Below are 18,829 nucleotides of genomic sequence, written 5' to 3'. Positions count from 1 at the left end.
CCATCATTGAGCTTTGCCTGCTGCCAGGCGTGGAGCTAGAAGGTTTGGAACATACTGCACATGTGCCAGATCTTCCGCTGTTTGAGAATTTTCAATGACCGCTGAGAGTCGACCTCTTCCCTTTCCAGCTGTCTCCTTGGTTTCACAGCCTTCCATTTTCCTTTCATAAGACACTTGCTAATTATAATTTACTTCTTCAGCACCCACAAGGGGCTTGCTGCTTATCACCCTGACCCAAATCATCTCCCTAGTGTCTTGTGCTTTTCCTGACGGTCCAGATGTCCTGCAGCCACCTTTCACACGTCATTATATGTTCGTTGGGGAATACAAAGGCCACTGTGCTGTGATTGTGTGGGTACTCAGTGTAGGCATGTGCCATCTCAGTGGTTAGCTTACACTAGTAATTATTGATCTCTGTGGGTTTCTGTTCAATATCCATAATGGTGGTGTCTGCCTGTCTTATAAAGGTCCTAAAGTGAACTCAAAAATATCTTACTGTCTGTTCAGTATTTTTATGCTGTCAAATGATGATGTCATGTCATATGATGATAACACTTTCCATTCCATTGGTATCTCTGGAGGACGTTAAACAGCAGCTACTAAAGTTAATCAGCCGGTCCAAATAACTTGCATCCAAGAGTTTTAAAAGAGCTGACTGAGGAACTCACTGGACCATTAATGTTGATTTTCATTATGTCTTGGAACACTGGGGAAGATCCAGAAGACTGGAAGAAAGCTAACATTGTGTCAGTATTTTAAAAAGGGAAATGGGATATTTAGGTAATTATAGGATGGCTTGGCTGACATCAATCCCTTATAAGATAAGGGAGTGGCTGATATGGGACTTGATGGATAAAGAATTAAAGGAGGGTACTATAATTAATGCCAATCAACATGGGTTTATAGAACATAGATCCTGTCAAACAAACTTGATATCTTTTTTGGATGAGATTACAGGTTTAGTTGATAAAAGATGATAATATTGATGTAAGATACTTAGACTTCTGTAAAGGTCTTTGACTTGGTACTGCAGGGCATTTTGATTAAAAACCTAGAACAATACAAAATTAACATGGCACACATTAATTGAATGAAAAACTGACTAAATATTAGGTCTCAAAATGTAACTGTAAATGGGGAATCATCACTGAGTGGCTGTAAAAAGAAAAGGAGTACTTGTGGCACCTTAGAGACTAACAGATTTATCTGAGTATTTGTTGTGGTTGTGTTTTTTGTGGGGGTCCTGCAAGAATCAGTTCTTGGTGCTAAACTAACATTTTTATGAATGTCCTGGAAGAAAACATAAAATAGTCACTGGTAAAGTTTGCAGATGACGCAGAAATTGGGGAGTGGGAAATAACGAAGAGGACAGGTCTCTGATACAGAGCAAGATGGATCATTTGGTAAACTGGGTGCAAGCAAACAATATGCATTCTAATATGGCTAAATGTAAATCTATACATATAGGAACTGAGACTGTAGGACATATTTCTCGGCTGGGGGACTCTATTCTGGGAAGCAGTGACTCTGAAAAAGATGTGGGGGTTTTGGTGAACATGAGCTCCCAGTGCAACGCGATGTGATCCTGGGATGCATAAACGGGGGAATCTTGAGTAGCATTAGGGAGGAGATTTTACCTCTGTATGTGGCACTGGTGTGACTGCTGCTGGAATCCTGTGTCCAGTTCAAGGAGAGCGTTGATCAATCGCAGAGGGTTCAGAGAAGAGCCATGAGAACGGTTAAACAGTTGGAAATCCTGCCTTGTAGTGATAGATTGAGCTTCATGAGTCTATTATCTTAACAAGGAGAAGGTTAAGGGGTGACTTGATCACAATCTGTAAGAGCCTACATGGGGAACAAATATTTAATACTGGGCTCTTCATTCAAGCAGATGAACGTTGAACATGATCCCAGTGGCTGGAAGTTGAAGCAAGACACACTCAGACTGGAGATAAGATGTACATTGTTAACAGTGAGGGTCATTAACCACTGGAACAATTTACGCAGGGTCGTGGTGGATTCTCCATCGCTGGCAATGTTTAAATCAAGACTGCCTGTTTCTAAAAACTCTGCTCCAGGAGTTATTTTGGGAAGTTCTCTGGCCTGTGATATGCAGGAGCTCGGACCTGATGATCATTGTGGTCCCTTTTGGCCTTGGGATCTATTAAAAAACCCAGTATGAATTGCTTTTAAAGGGCTATGCACTTCCTCCATTTCTCAGGCTTCTCCTCTGTGGACCCAGGCCCTCTGCAGCAACCTGGGAGCTCAATGCCTCCTGGGTTACACTTTTTAAATCACCAGCACTTGTTCTCTTGGCCCACTGATTGGTGTGCGAGAGCTAACAGCCGGCACTGCACAGGTCCCTGCGAGGAGCAGTGCTGTTTAATACATTTATTAATGACCTGGAAAAGGGAGGGGACAGATGACACAGTTATTTTGGCTGTGAGAACGTCGGAGGGACGTACCCAAGCTAAGTGTGGGCAACGTGATGGCAGAAGAAATTCAAAGCAGCACGTTTTGGGGTTCTAAATTAAGTGTATCAATTCGTAGACAGCACAATGGAGGCCTGGTTCAATGCGCAGCTGCAGTCAGAAAAGCAAACCAGATGTTAGGCTGCATAAGGCCTGGGATGGAGGATAATATTGAAACTCTTCCAATGCCATTATGGTAATCAAAGCACTCTCCTGGGTTCTGTGTGCAGCACTGGTCACCCCTCAGTGCACATCGTAGGAAGGGAATTGTGGAATTAGAGGAAGGTCAGACATGAGGTAGGAGAGTGATCAGGTGCCTGGGGAAAACTCTCATCGGAAGAAAGATTGAAAAGATTGTTTACTTTAGATCAGAGACAAGAGGACGTGAGACAAATGTACCATGTATAGACTTGGCTATAGAAAGGAGATCTCATAGCATAAGAATAAGGGGACATTCAATTAAGTTAAAGGTGGCAAATTTAGAAGTGCTGAAATACTGTTTTACACGTTGTGTATTTAATGTGTGGAACTCACTGCCACAGGATGTCAGTGAGGCCAAGAATGTAGCAAGATTCAAAGGAAGATTTGACATTTATGTGGATAACAAGAGCTGTTAGTGCTTGTAGAAGGATTCTAAAACCTCCTGCCTCCAGGTTTACACCAAGTTCCATCTGCTAGGGGCTCAGAGGCACCCTCAGGGGTCACAATATCCCATCACTGTCTTCATGAAGGACAGGTCCATCAATGGCTATTAGCCAGGATGGGCAGGGATGGTGACCCTAGCCTCTGTCTCCCAGAAGCTGAGAATGAATGACAGGGGATGGATCACTTGATGATTCCCTGTTCTGTTCATTCCCTCTGGGGCACCTGGCACTGGCCACTGTCGGGAGACAGGATACTGGGCTAGATGGACCCTTGGTCTGACCCAGTAGGGCCATTTTTATTTTCTTGCTTCTTCCTCTGAAGCATCAGGTGCTGGCCCCTGTCGGAGACAAGATACAGGCCTAGATGGTCTGTGGGGCTGAGCCCACCTGGCAGTTCCTATGCAGCAGCTTCAGGGAGTCAGGAGCTCACAGCACAGAGGCCCTCTCCATAGGCTGGGCTGGGAGCCTGGCTATGGACCATGCTTCCTCCCAAGAGTCCGTAGAAAGATTAAAACTGGAGCTGGCGTGATTCTCATCTGCTCAGTGTGACCTCAGGGCCTTGGTGCTCTAACCTGCTACTCAGATCATCCTCCTGATTCCCACGCCGCTCGCCCTCAGGACCTAGCCTTCCTCCCCAACCAGAAAAGCCTTCTTGAGCGGCAGCCCCTGGTCGGTGTGGGGTTGGCAGACTGAGTAATCAGGACCCCACTAGCCAGTAGACGTCCAGTCGCTCTGAGCCATAGTTGGGTGTGAGGAGCCATCTTCTGCGATGTGTCCGGACAGAAACAGCTCAGCCAGAGCCCTTCTGTAGGAGAGTTCCCTCACACGGGGCGGGATTTTGGCCTGTCAGCGAGCTCTGTCTTGGGAAGAATTTCTGCTCTCAGGGCAATCGGAGGGAAAGCAGGTGGGTTTGTTAGTGAGGGCCTGTCCCCGTAGCAAGCAGTTTCTGAGGGCTCTAGCTGTCCTTGTATTTGGGCTGTGATGCATTCTAATGCTATTATGGATATCGTTGATGCAGCCTGCAGTTCGGGTCACATCCCCCTCTCGCCCCCCCGAAAGGGGAGAGCAGCATTCAAGGGGGGATCAGAGGCTGGCAGTGGGAGCCATCAAGGGCCTGGAAGAACTCTGTTAAGAGGAGAGATTGATGAGATTGGAGGAGAGAAACCAGAGCACCAGGGTTATGTGCTCCCTGTCCTGTAACACCAGAACAAAGGGACAATCAGTGACATTAACAAGTGACACAATCAAAACTCATGAAAGGAAATATCTTCACACAATGTGTGATTAGCCAGTGGAACTCACTGCCACAAGATGATGTTGAGGCCAAAAACCTGGCAAGATTCAACAAGGGATTGGGCATTTATATGGACAACAACACTAGCCAGTTATAATAGTTAATGCTCACAAATTTTAGAAGAGATCTAAACTATCTGCTTCAAGGCTTAAGGCAATTTCTAACGCCTGGGGCTAAAAGGAGGCTCCAGTGGGGGGCAGATTATCCCCCATCTGCCTACTGGGAGGAGTCTTGTACCTTCCCACAAAGCACATGGCACTGCCCATGCTGGGTACAGAACAGTGGACTAGCTGGACCATGGTTCTGATCCAATCTGGCAGGTCTTGAGCCTGAAACCAAAGTTTTGCCCTGTGGTTGCTCCATGGAGGCTAAATGTGTCCTGCTCCTTCCCCCACTTCTGAGCCAATGGCAACTATCGCCCTAGATTTCCTCTCTTTTAAAATGGCTTTGCTCAGGGAAGGTTTAGAGACCGTGTCCATCTATCTCCTGGAAGGAACCGCGAGGCTAAAGCCGTTCTCAGCTCGTCCTGGACTTCCTTCCCATGGCGGAGCTTCCTGTTACATCAGTCCAGAAATCGCCCTGTGCGGCCCTTGCCTTCTCGGGCGTGCGCCTAGCAGAGGGCCTGGCCCCCCGCCATGTGCTCAGAGGACAGCGAACCCCTCCATCCAGACTGCGTACCAGTGGCCGGAAAAGAAGCGTCCAGGCCTCATCACAGCCAGGGGAACAAATCCCCAGCAGCCATCCCAGGCCAGAGCCAGCTCCGGGACGGAGAACGAAAGGGCGGCAGCAGAAGAATTGTGTCAGGCCCCTGTATTGCCTGAACAGGGGTTGACGCAGAGGCAGTCGTCAGTGGCCGTTGCTGGGCGCTCCTGCTTTCTACGGGCCTTTCCTTCCCGAGCTGGGGGTCTGCTGGGCATGGGCACAGATGGCTGAAGGGTTTGCTGCGGAGGCCTGCTGCGTGGATACAGAAAGTCTCTCCCCGGTATGCAGCTGGCTACGCCCCCCCCCCCCCCCCCCCCCGGAGGCTGCCTGCCCTTCAAACGGTGGACGTGTTTTGCAGCTTTGGCAGGAATCCTGTGGATGTGGCTGCTGTTGGAAAGGCCCGTTAGCGAGGCAGTTTAAAGGGGAACATCTCATGAAGAGAGCTGGCTGCTGGGATGTTTTCCATCGGGGCTGGGGCTCTGGGCGCTCGCTCTGGTTGCGTTCAGCAAGCTTCGTGCAGAATTGCATCATCCGTAACAAAGAAAACTCAGCAGACTCGCACTTAATGGCTCCCTGGCCGAGCTGCCACTGTGCATTGCTCCTGCCAGCTCTTTTCTCTCCACCCAGGGGGGCGCAGCCACCTCGCCCCAGCAGCAAACAGCCAGGCAGGCACAGCAGGAGGGCTGAAAATTACCGCCCTGGCATGACAAGATCAATCTGGCCTTACTGTAGGCATCGATCCCAGTGCCCCAGCCATGTTCCAGCCTGGGCAATCCGCTGGGGTGGGGTGGAAGTGGGGGGGTATTTCTCCTGTTTTAAGGCCTTCAGCCTCTCTAAAGTCCTTCTCTGTTCTCAGATGGGTACAATATTTATCTTTGCTTCCTGTCCCGAGCATGCAGAGAGTTGCTGTGTGCTGTCAAGCGGCTGCTGTCTCCCACCCCAGATGCAGCTGCCTTTCGGTGGGTGATTCCTGTGGGCGTGTAGCTTGCAAAGTGCTGTGGGGTGAATGATACCAGAGGAATGTTTGAATTACGATTGAACACTCCTCTTCTCAGGGTTCCTGATCCAGCTGGCTGCCTTGGCCCCTGGCACTACATCCTAGAGGAAGGCTGCAGCCAGGAAGAGGTGCTGGGAGCACACTGCCTTTGGCCCTCTCAAGGTTTAGCTTGACCCTCCTTCCCAGCTTTGTCACCAGTTCGTGGGTATCAAGGCGATAGGAGCGATACCTGAGACTGAGCCCTCTGTCCCCTTCCGCAGGTGACCCCGCTCTGTGTCTTCCCCTCGGCCTGGCTGGGGTCGGGGTGGGGACCAGGGCAGGTGGCCTGAAACGTAACGGGGAAGACTGAGCTGGTGGGGGAAGAAACGGAAGGGTGTCGCAGGGCTGATTCCTGACCCCGGAGCTGAGGGGTTTGCCCACGCTTTGTCTAAGGCTTGCAGCGTTGGGGTGCAGGGACCCTCGCTGCTCCTGGAGTCTGGGCAGCATCACTGGCCTTTTCCATCCACGTTAGACCCCTGGGGCTCTCCCCACAACCACCCCCAGCTGGCCCCTGGGGGCTTCACCCTGCAAAGAGCATGGGGCGGGGGCTGCGCTGCGGCCAGTGAGTCAGCTTTTGGAGGGTGTTCTTGTGATTTTCTCGGCGCCCAAAAGTTACGTGCTGTGACACTCAGCGTTGCAATGCCTACGTCCCCTCGTGGATCCCACCCTTTGTGTCCCCGGCCCAGGTCCTCAGAGCTATGTAGGGTCCTAACGTCCCTTGATTTCACTGCACGCTCGGCGTCTCCATGCCTTTGGGGCGCCAGCTCCCATCCATAACACAGGGATGACTGGACTGCCCTGCCCTGCCCTGCCCCACGGGGCTGTGGGAGGAAGAGGAGGGGTCGGTCCTGGGGCCGGTTTTGTTCAATATCTTCATAAATGATCTGGAGGATGGTGTGGATTGCACTCTCAGCAAATTTGCGGATGATACTAAACTGGGAGGAGTGGTAGATACGCTGGAGGGGAGGGATAGGATACAGAAGGACCTAGACAAATTGGAGGATTGGGCCAAAAGAAATCTGATGAGGTTCAATAAGGATAAGTGCAGGGTCCTGCACTTAGGATGGAAGAATCCAATGCACCGCTACAGACTAGGGACCGAATGGCTAGGCAGCAGTTCTGCGGAAAAGGACCTAGGGGTGACAGTGGACGAGAAGCTGGATATGAGCCAGCAGTGTGCCCTTGTTGCCAAGAAGGCCAATGGCATTTTGGGATGTATAAGTAGGGGCATAGCGAGCAGATCGAGGGACGTGATCGTTCCCCTCTATTCGACACTGGTGAGGCCTCATCTGGAGTACTGTGTCCAGTTTTGGGCCCCACACTACAAGAAGGATGTGGATAAATTGGAGAGAGTCCAGCGAAGGGCAACAAAAATGATTAGGGGTCTAGAGCACATGACTTATGAGGAGAGGCTGAGGGAGCTGGGATTGTTTAGTCTGCGGAAGAGAAGAATGAGGGGGGATTTGATAGCTGCTTTCAACTACCTGAAAGGGGGTGCCAAAGAGGATGGCTCTAGACTGTTCTCAATGGTAGCAGATGACAGAACGAGGAGTAATGGTCTCAAGTTGCAATGGGGGAGGTTTAGATTGGATATTAGGAAAAACTTTTTCACTAAGAGGGTGGTGAAACACTGGAATGCGTTACCTAGGGAGGTGGTAGAATCTCCTTCCTTAGAGGTTTTTAAGGTCAGGCTTGACAAAGCCCTGGCTGGGATGATTTAACTGGGAATTGGTCCTGCTTCGAGCAGGGGGTTGGACTAGATGACCTTCTGGGGTCCCTTCCAACCCTGATATTCTATGATTCTATGAAATACACTAGAGCGTGGGAGGAACTCAGATGCCACGGTGATCAGTACCAAGGAGCGTTAGAGCAACCAGGCAAGGTCCCGGACGACTGGAAAAAGGCTAATGTAGTGCCCATCTTTTAAAAAAAGGAAGAAGAAGGAGCCGGGGAACTACAGGCCAGTCAGCCTCACCTCAGTCCCTGGAAAAATCATGGAGCAGGTCCTCAAGGAATCAATTCTGAAGCACTTAGAGGAGAGGAAAGTGATCAGGAACAGTCAGCATGGATTCACCAGGGGCAAGTCATGCCTGATTAATCTAATTGCCTTCTATGACCAGATCACTGGCTCTGTGGATGAGGGGAAAGCGGTGGACGTGTTGTTCCTTGACTTTAGCAAAGCTTTTGACACGGTCTCCCACAGTATTCTTGCCAGCAAGTTAAAGAAGTATGGGCTGGATGAATGGACTATAAGGTGGATAGAAAGCTGGCTAGATCATCGGGTTCAACGGATAGTGATCAATGGCTCCATGTCTAGTTGGCAGCCGGTGTCAAGTGGAGTGCCCCAGGGGTCGGTCCTGGGGCCGGTTTTGTTCAATATCTTCATAAATGATCTGGAGGATGGTGTGGATTGCACTCTCAGCAAGTTTGCAGATGACACTAAACTGGGAGGAGAGGTAGATAGGCTGGAGGGTAGGGATAGGATACAGAGGGCCCTAGACAAATTGGAAGATTGGGCCAAAAGAAATCTGATGAGGTTCAACAAGGACAAGTGCAGAGTCCTGCACTTAGGACGGAAGAATCCCATGCCCCGCTACAGACTAGGGACCGAATGGCTCGGCAGCAGTTCTGCAGAAAAGGACCTAGGGGTTACAGTGGACGAGAAGCTGGATATGAGTCAACAGTGTGCCCTTGTTGCCAAGAAGGCAGTATTTTGAGCTGTATAAGTAGGAGCATTGCCAGCAGATCGAGGGACGTGATCATTCCCCTCTATTTGGCATTGGTGAGGCCTCATCTGGAGTACTGTGTCCAGTTTTGGGCCCCACACGACAAGAGGGATGTGGAAAAATTGGAAAGAGTCCAGCGGAGGGCAACGAAAATGATTAGGGGGCTGGAGCACATGACTTATGAGGAGAGGCTGAGGGAACTGGGCTTATTTAGTCTGCAGAAGAGAAGAGGGGGGATTTGATAGCTGCTTTCAACTACCTGAAAGGGGGTTCCAAAGAGGATGGAGTTCGGCTGTTCTCAGTGGTAGCTGATAATAGAACAAGGAGTAAAGGTCTCAAGTTGCAGTGGGGAGGTCTAGGTTGGATATTAGGAAAAACTTTTTCACTAGGAGGGTGGTGAAGCACTAGGGAGGTGGTGGAATCTCCTTCCTTAGAGGTTTTTAAGGTCAGTCTTGACAAAGCCCTGGCTGGAATGATTTAGTTGGGGATCGGTCCTGCTTTGAGCAGGGGGTTGGACTAGATGACCTCCTGAGGTCCCTTCCAACCCTGATATTCTATGATTCTATGAACCAGCTCCTGGATTGAAAGGTCCATGAGAAGCCCTCAGTTCTGGAATTCACTCCTCGGCGCCTGCTGGTCTCGGGGCCCAGGAGAGAGCCCCTCGCCTGGCTCAGGCTTTGGCCTGGGTCCGTTGGGGCAGTCATGGGCAAGTCCTCACAAGGAAAGCGGGCTCAAGCTGGCCTGCCGATACTCGCTGGCTGAGTGCATTTGCTGAGCCATGGCTGCAGCTGTACAATCCGAGGCAGAGCTCACACACTCAGCAGAGTCAAGGCAGGTAGGTGTTGGGAAGTCCAGGTACTAGCAGAAGTGCGGTGGACGAGATACTGGGAACACGCTTCCCTCCAAGTCAGTGCGCAGTGCGGCGTTGGGGCGGTGGCCTGATGGAGGTTGCAGCTTTCTGCTGAGGTCTTGCCCATTTTGAGGATTTTCAAGCTCCCCTGGCAGAGGCGTGCATCTGGGTATAAACTCTGCTGAGCACTGGCATTTGCAGGTTGGATCCTTCAGGGCTTCCTCCCTTAACCAGTTCGTTAGTGTGATTGTGTGTCATCAGACAGCTGGATCCAGGGTTCCGGGAGGTGATGCCCGTTTGGGAGCGCTCTGAGCTCTTGCGGAAATGTCGCTCTGCCCGCTGGGCTATGCGTGTATTGGTGACAGAAAGTGGGGCTCGGTGCTCGCCTCCGATGTCAGCCATCAGTTCAATGAGGCATTAGCCATTAGACAGCCAGTCTCGTTCCCCTCCGTGCAGGTTTGCAGAAGCTTTGGGAGCGTGTCTGGGGGGCGGGGTGGGCCGGCGGAGGGTACGAGGAGTGGATTCTATTTGAGGGGTCTGCACTTCAGAGCTCGCGGGGCTGCAGGTGTCTGCCGCCCTGAGCTTGTGCCCTGTCCTCTGCCTTTGTGGTGGGGAGGGGCATGGACCAGCCCTGGGGGGGCGGGCGGGGTGCAGGCTAGTGCTTTTGAGGTGGGGAGGGGCATGGGCCAGTGCTCAGGGAGGTGGGGGGAAGGGCATGGACCAGTCCTTGGACCAGCCTGCTGGGTGCCAGGCAGCCCTCTGCTATTGAAGCCCAGGGGGGCGCAGGCCCTCAGAACATCCACAGGGCCATGTGGAAGGGTACGTGGCTCTTTGCTGTAATGCCCGGTCTCTGTTGCCTGAGTGGCAGGACAGGTGGCCACTGAGGGGCGCTGGGGAGGGTCCTGGCAGGCAGATGCCCAGGGAACAGGTTCTGGCCCCTCCACAGTGCCAGACGGGGCTCTTCCCACCTGGATTAAAGCGGTTCATTCCTCTGCTGGCACCCATGGGAGGGGATTGCTGTGTGCGGGGTGGCAGAGCAGCCGGGAGCTGCCACGTGCCTGAGGCATGGGCAAGGGGAGCCCTGGCACCAGTCGCCCTGCCAGAGCAGTGCATACACAGCTAATAATGTGACCTCCTGCAGCCCGGCTTCATCACCCCTTAGCTTGCCACACAGGAGCGCTCAATAAAGGGAGCTGCGTGTTCCCGGCAGTGTCCCCTGGACTCAGCAGGGGAGGAAAGGGGAGTTTGACTCATGCCGATAAAACGAACCATTGACTCAGTGAAAAGTGTCCGTGTCCGTCGGGGTGGCGTGAGGCCTTCTCCGCTCGGTTCCCAAGAACTCAGCTTGGCGCCGAAGGCGTCACTGAGCTTCCTTTACTGGCATGCAAGGGAACCAAACTTGGGTTGAGCCGGGTACAGGGGACAGTGCCCATCCACTGAACAGACTCCAGAGTCCGCGCTCGTACAGTGAACGACGCTGCTGGTTAAGGCGCGTCGCGCCCTGTGTGTGTCTGATTCGTCGACTTGGTTTTGCCCCTGTCTGGCTCAGGAGCGGTTCTCGTGCTGCAGTACGTATGAAGCCGCCGTGGCAAGCGATCACACGTGGCTTACTGCCCACTCTGTTTTGCCAGCTCCAGCTTGGGCATATGGACAAGATTCCTGCAAGTTCCAGCTTGGCTCATTGTTTCCTGGCCTGGCTCCGAGTGGCCATACAGGGCAATGCCTGCCTGGGTAGCTATACTTCCCTCCTCCCCACGGGGCCAGCGGCCCTTCCAAACACACAGCCCACCACAATCAGCGGCCATGTTTCTCGCCAGCTGCAGGAGAGTGAGGGGGAGCGCCCCGCGCGGGGACAGGGCTGGATGGCACAGCGCTGAGTGGCTGGGGACATCCTCGCGTGGGGAGGGGAATGCTGCAGGGCTGGCGACGCTGCTGGCTGACTGCCACGCCAGCTGCAGCAGGAAGAACCCATGTCCTATGTCGCCACTGCGGGCTGGGCAGGGGCACGCAGGCGCTCCTGCATGTCTCTGGGGAAGCTGGCGGGTTGGCTGCTGGCAGGAGCTGTCCAGGCCTGCGGGTGACTCGCTGGCAGATCCCTGCGCTGGCAGGAGGGACGCAGCGGAGGGCAGCTGCCCCCAGGAGCCCCTCGGTTCCAGTGTCTGGGCGGGTCAGTGAACCCGAATCACAAGGGAGCCATTGCTGACACTTGGGACCAGGGCAGAGCCGTGTGCTGCAGGGAGACCTCTGGGAGAAGGCTGCAAGTAGTCTGTCTCCCGTGTTTCTCTGGCAGACGTGCAAACTGCACCCTCGCACAACAGGAGCCGTGCAAAGGAGAAGCCCAGGCAGCTCTGCCAGGTTTGCTAGCAACGTCCTACTGGGCCTGGGAGCATCTTCAGAGCAACCTCTTCAAAGGAGGCTATGGGGACGCTTGGCGCCAGGAGGCCGTGGGGGTGCCCTGGTCATGGTCCCTGTTCCCAGACTGACATGGTCACTGCTGCTGTGGCACCTGCCATGGGCTGGGCCCTGGGGGGTGAGGGGGTGGAAGGGGGGGGGTTCTGCCTTACAGTGAAAGACAAAGCAGGGGAAGGGAAAGGAGAAGGTGACGGCACACAAATGGGGTGATCCTGTGGTGGGGTGTATCAAACCCGCACTGGGCAAATGGGGGGGGGGTGCGGAGGGCTCCACACGCCAAGCCCCCAGGACCAAGCCCAGGGGTGGGTGGCTCAGGGCTTGGGGGGCCCAGAGGAGTTGTGGGGGGGGGATTCAGTATCAAGTATCTCCTGACAAATGGTCTTAAATGGAATCCCTTCTGCTGGGCATCCCAGAAGAAATGGGGCTGAAGGAGGGATTGAAACGGGCCGAGGCTAGCGGCCTTGAGGACCTGCCGAGCGATAGGGACCTGCCTGAAGGGAGACAGAGACTCACCAGGATGGGCTGGAGGGGGCAGGGGCACAAGATAAGGGATGAGTCCGGAAGGACGGGCAGAGCTACAGGACTCAGTAGGCCAGGAGGAGACAGTTACGTTTGATGCCCAGGTAAAGGGGAGCCAGTGGGTGATATGCTCAGTCTGTGAGCCAGGGAATCGGTGCAGTGGGGGGATGTGCTTGGTCTGTGAGCCAGAGCATAGGCGCCGACTTCCCCTCTGCCCAGTGGGTGCTCAATGCCCTCCGCCCCTGCACCGCCCTCACCCTGCCCCCATTGCACCCCTTCCCCCAAGTCCCCGCCCCTGCCCTGCCTTTCTCCACCTCCTCTCCTGAGCGCCCGCATCCCCCTCCTCCCCCTCCCTCAGTCCTAAGCGCTGCCAAACAGCTGTTAGGCGGTGGGAGGAGGGGTGGGGACCTGGCACGCTGTGGGGGGGAGAAGGAGGTGAGGGGGGGGAGCTTGGCTGCCGGTGGGTGCGGAGCACCCACTAATTTTTCCCCATGGGTGCTCCAACCCCAGAGCACCCACAGAGTCTGCGCCTGAGCCACAGGATCGGTGTAGTGACTGCAATGGCGGGATATGCTCAGTCTGTGAGCTGGGAGCTCATTGCAGTGGGGGGATGTACTTGGGGGGTCATTGCAGTGACTGCTCAGGGGATTGGTGCAGTGGGGGGATGGGCTCAGTCTGTGAGCCGGGGACTCATAGCAGTGACTATAGTGGGGGGATGTGCTTGGTGTGTGAGCCGGGGGAGCATTGCAGTGGGGGTGGGGGTGTCACGGAGTCCCCGGGCGTTGCTCTGGAACTGCTCCCTACGAAGCCAGGCAGGACTCTGGGGAAGTCTCCTCTCTGTGAGCAGCCTGTCTGCAGGACACACAGCTCACCCGGCTCCACCTTCCTGGGCCTGACCTCGGAGCATTCAGCCTCCTCTGCCCCTCCCTGCGCTTCCCACAGCGAGTCCGCCCGGGCGGGGTCCTGGGGAAGCCAGAGGGTCCTGCCCCCCAACTCCGCAGTCAGACGTGACTCTCAGCCAGCCAGTAAAACAGAAGGTTTATTAGTCGACAGGAACACAGCGTAGGGCAGAATTTGTTAGGACAGAAATCAGTGACTTTCAGCCAAGTCCATCTTGGGAAGTCCTGGGCCAGGCGGCCTGGACTCCCCCTCTTCCAGTCCCCCAAGCAGACTGCCAGCTTCCAGTGACCCAACCTCAGACACCCCTGTTGCTTCTCCTCCTGGTCTTTGTCTCGCTTCCTGGGCAAAGAGTCACCCGGTCATCACCTGGTTGCATCCCCCTCCTGGATCTCAGGTTATGAAGGGCACCGGTCATAGCCTACATGCAGGCAGCTGGAACAGCCTCACCTGCCCCAGAAGTCTCAGCCAAAGTCTCACACCCCTATTCCCACCACTGAGGTATTGGTGCAGCACACAGGGAAACTGAGGCACACATTATTAATGCAAAACAATAAAACTCACATAGGCTCAACAGTAAGACTCACATACAACATAACCAGCGAAAATCCCCACTTCGTCACAGTGTGCTCAGTCTGTGAGTCGGAGGATTGTTGCAGTGACTGCAGCGGGGGGATGTGCTCAGTCTGTGAGCTGGGGTATCGTTGCAGTGACTAGTGGGGGGATGTGCTCAGTCTGTGAGCTGGGGGATCGTTGCAGTGACTGCAGCGGGGGGATGTGCTCAGTCTGTGAGCTGGGGAGCATTGCAGTGACTAGTGGGGGGATGTGCTCAGTCTGTGAGCTGGGGAGCATTGCAGTGACTGCAGCGGGGGGATGTGCTCAGTCTGTGAGCTGGGGAGCATTGCAGTGACTAGTGTGGGGGGATGTGCTCAGTCTGTGAGCTGGGGGAGCATTGCAGTGACTAGTGTGGGGGGATGTGCTCAGTCTGTGAGCTGGGGGAGCATTGCAGTGACTGCAGCGGGGGGAATGTGCTCAGTCTGTGAGCTGGGGAGCATTGCAGTGACTGCAGCGGGGGGATGTGCTCAGTCTGTGAGCTGGGGGATCGTTGCAGTGACTAGTGGGGGGATGTGCTCAGTCTGTGAGCTGGGGAGCATTGCAGTGACTGCAGCGGGGGGATGTGCTCGGTCTGTGAGCTGGGGGAGCATTGCAGTGACTGCAATGGGGGGATGTGCTCAGTCTGTGAGCTGGGGAGCATTGCAGTGACTGCAGCGGGGGGAGGTGCTCGGTCTGTGAGCTGGGGGAGCATTGCAGTGACGAGTGGGGGGGATGTGCTCGGTGTGTGAGCCAGAGGATCATTGCAGTGGGGGGATGTGGGTGTCAGAGAGGCCAGAGGTGAGAGGAGGTTAGTTACAAAGGAATTGCCAGACTGGATCAACCCCAGGGTCCGTCTAGGCCAGTCTCCTGTCTGTGATGGTGGCCAGTGGCAGATGCCTCAGAGGAAGGTGCAGAAACCCTGTGTCACGGAGTGTGGGGGAGTCCAGGCCCTGCACCCCTCTTCCTGGGATTCACTGAGACTCTCAGCCAGTCAGTAAAACAGAAGGTTTATTGGACAACAGGAACACAGTCCAAAACAGAGCTTGTGGGTACACCCAGGACCCCTCAGTGAAGTCCTTCTGTGGGAGCAGGGAGCTTAGACCCCAGCCCTGGGGTTCCCTGTGTTCCTCCACCCAGCCCCAAACTGAAACTAAACCCACCGAGCAGGTTCCCTGCTGCAGCCTCCGTCCACATTCCTGGGCAGAGGTGTCACCTCCCTCTCCCCCTCCTGGCTCAGGTGACAGGCTCTCAGGTCTCCCGTCCCCAGGGCACATTCCCAGGTCAACACTCCCCCCTCCCTGCTGCGTCACATCGTCACATCCTGCACTAGCAGATGTGAAAAAATCTGCCCCCCACTTCATTAGGTCTCATCCTGGTTGTGAATGGAGGGCAGTTTAAGCCTTGAAGGAGAAGGTTTAATAACCCTGCCAGAATGTCTGTTATCATTTACTGCTGTAGCGCCAGATATCCTTGCTGTCCCCATAAACATCCAATCCCTTCACAAGCTTGCTAGACTCTTGGCCGCAGTAGCACACAGGCTAATCATACGTTATGTGAGACAGGAAGAACAGAAGAACCCCGTCTCCCTTCTGTGACCACTTATTAGATTATAGATGTTTACATGTGCTCCCTTACCTGACCCTTCTCTACTGTAGCAATCCCCAGGCTTTCAGTCTTGCTCCAGAGGGGAGTTTTGCTGGGCCCTGGGTCTCATCTCCCCCCCTGCACCCCTGCTGTCCTACGTACCCTTTCTGAGGCTGCAGTGAGCCAGGGGAGGAGAAGCTGGGCAGTTGGGAGCCAGAGGGAGGCATAGATACTGCAGTGGCTGCTCGGCTTGTGGGGGTGGCAGGATGGAGAAGCCAGTGTGCCCACCATGGGGTCCCGGCGAGGGGCAGGCTGCCTGCTGGGTGGCGGGTGGAACGGCAGCGCTGATGGGACATCCAGAGACATGATCGAAATCCGGGAGTTTGGGCTGCTGATGTGCAGAAAACGGAGGGTAAATTACCTGAGTGTAAGGTGCTGGCTTCGCCCTGTAAAGCCCTCAGCTGTGGGACCGGCTCAGGGTACACGGGCTGAGACCTCCCCTTCCGCCATGCCACGCTGCCCCAGCTGCACTCCCTGACGGGGCCTGAGCTGGAGCCCCCCGGGTCCGTGAGGAGCCCTCGGCTGTTGAGCTCTGCCCAGCACCAGAGCTGGAGTTGGCTGGGATCAGGGCTTGCTTCCTTTCACCCGAGCTTTGGGCGGGGGGAGGGGAGGTCTTGTTCTGAGGGCTACCTGGCCGGCCGTCTGCCTGCTCCACGTGGAGGCCTGGCAACTTTGTCAGGGTTGGGGTGACGTCCCCGGAGCTGAGAGGCAGGGGGAGGGGCTCCCAGAAAGGCAAGTAAATGGAGAATTGCATTGTGGGACGGGCGCGCTCGGAATTGAAGACGGGCAGCCTCACGGGACCGCATGGGCTGTGTTTGGCCCAAGGGCTGCACGGTACCTGGGCCACGTGTGCATCGGGAGGGGGTAGCTACCAGCACGGATAGCTAACCGATTGCTCCTGACCCCCTCTGTATTCTGCCTCCCTTCAGGTCTCTGACTCCTCTCCTGTGATGTGTTCTCCCAGCCCTGCCCGCAGCCCACCAACCTTCCATGTAGCGCCAGCCTGGCTGAGTTCCTGAAGAGCACTCTCAAGAATGGATAGTCCACCCAAGCTGGCAGGAGAAACACTGATTGTCCATCACATTCCCCTGGTTCATTGCCAGGTCCCCGACCGACAGTGCTGCAGTGGAAGCAAGAGGACCAATCCCTTCTGCCAGCCAGACCTGGGCATCACGCGGACCGCCTCTCTGCCGGAGCGGGACCTCTTGCAGGCAGACTCCCTGGTGTACAGCAGCTTGCTGCAGGCCTCGGATGCGCCGGCAGAGGCTGCAGAAGACAAAGAGAGCAAAGCGCGAGACTCGGTCATCCCCGGCATCACGACACGGCACAATCCCTTCCTCCTGGGCGACAGTGAGGGGCATGGTCTCCTCAGCGACAGCACAGGCCAGAAGTCCTTCCGCCTGCACAGCTCCATGGTGGCCGGCAAGCCGGCCTTCCAGCTGCATGAGCTGCCGCCCTTCCACCTCCATGACGCCGGCCACGTGGTGAAGCCCTGGAGCATGGCCAGCAGGTCCGGCGTGGTGGACGGGCAAGAGGACAAACGCACAAGCGCCGATGTCCAGAAGAGGAACAACGCTGACTACTGCCTGCTGGCCTCGGAGCGCATGGAGCTGGACGAATGCAGCTGCCAGCGCGGGAGCTTCTCCTTCGAGGGCGGCGACCAGGACTGGAACAATGGCTCTGACGAGTCAGGGAGGAACCCGGCCGCCCCGCACAGCCGGACCTGCAGCTGTTCCAGCACGGAGCTGCTGCCCTGCCGGTGCTACAGCATGTCCAGCCAGTCTGAGACCGGGGACCAGCAGATGGGGTACATCAGCGACTCTTCCTGCAACAGCTCGGACGGGGTTCTGGTGAACTTCAGTGCCCTCTACAACAAAATGAACGGCCATTCTCGCTCCAACTTGAACTCTGCCAACTTGTCCTGTGACTCTTCCTTCTGCAGCCACTCGGACGCTGGAGCCTTTTACCTGGATCTGCATTCGTCACCCACGGAATCCAAGATGTCTTGTGAATCACACAACCCGGAGAGCTCGGGAAAAGTGTGTGGGTGCCACCACCCGTCTTCGCCCGTCTTAGATGCCAACTGCAACTCCTACCACCTGCACTGCGAGCCGTGCACTTCGGAGAGCTCAGACCTCACCGCTTGCTTCCAGAGCCAAGCCCGGCTCGTGGTGGCCACCCAGAACTACTATAAACTAGTCACATGTGACTTGTCTTCCCAGTCGTCGCCTAGCCCTGCAGGCTCTTCCATAACCAGCTGCTCTGAAGATCACACCAAAGGGAGTCCTGTCCAGCCGTCGGAGTACTACTTGTTTAGAAGGCCTGATGCTAAGCTGGAGGAGAGCGATGGGGAATGCTTCATGGCGGAGACCAAGGGCAAAGCTGTGAAAAACATGATTGAGGGGCAAGTGTATGTCAACATATCCCCGCCTAACCTAAACGCTGGCCGGCCACGCTCCAGGAGCTACGATCGGAACCTGGACCGGAGCCCCACGAGCAGGCTGGGCTCCCTGGAGCGCATGATGAGTTGTCCGGTCAAGCTGAGCGAGAGCCCAGCTCTAGCGATCCAGAGCTTGCCCCCGAAGCGGGTGACTTCCTTTGCCGAGCTGGCGAAAGGCAGGAAAAAGAACGGCTCCTCCCCACCGCTCAGAACCAGCGGTGACTCTTCCTTGGAGTTCTCGCCCATCCCCGAGTTCCAGCGGGACTGCCCAGGGCTTCTCGAGGACAGAGCTCGACGCTGCCAGAGTCTCCCGCCCCTGCCCTTTGGTCATTGCCTGAACCGGAGCTGCGAGGGCTCCCGTGTGGAGCACAGACTCGGGGACGGCCCGAGGGCGTGTTCCAGCAAAGACTCAGGCGCCAACGGGCCTGAGGCAGCCGAGCAGGCCTCTCTCTCTCTGCTGATGGAGGCTGGTGGCAGCTTCTCAGGCAGCCCTGCCAGTGGGCACGGACAACGTGATGTTAGAGCCAGAGCGGATGGTAAGGAACCAAATGCGAGCTTAAAATAGACGAGCAAATGCCCCCCTTTGGCCCCAGGGGAGCA

At 55.3% G+C, this 18,829-nt stretch overlaps 1 protein-coding gene across 7 annotated transcripts in view; it reads left to right on the top strand.

The window, feature by feature from the left end:
- Positions 1 to 18,829, top strand: part of RUSC2 (RUN and SH3 domain containing 2) — an 86,946-nt gene that overhangs the window by 23,110 nt on the left and 45,007 nt on the right. For all 7 annotated transcript variants that reach the window (XM_074952207.1, XM_074952209.1, XM_074952212.1 and 4 more), the window contains one exon: positions 16,719 to 18,765. In XM_074952207.1, coding sequence (XP_074808308.1) covers positions 16,824 to 18,765 — 1,942 coding nt within the window. In that variant the 5' untranslated portion in view covers positions 16,719 to 16,823. The remainder of the gene's footprint in view (positions 1 to 16,718; positions 18,766 to 18,829) is intronic.

Source organism: Natator depressus, chromosome 5, assembly GCF_965152275.1.
Source record: "Natator depressus isolate rNatDep1 chromosome 5, rNatDep2.hap1, whole genome shotgun sequence".
NCBI classification, from domain to species: Eukaryota; Metazoa; Chordata; order Testudines; family Cheloniidae; genus Natator; species Natator depressus.
The sequence above is the reverse complement of the archived record's forward strand: the minus strand, read 5'-3'. Positions and strand labels throughout refer to the sequence as shown.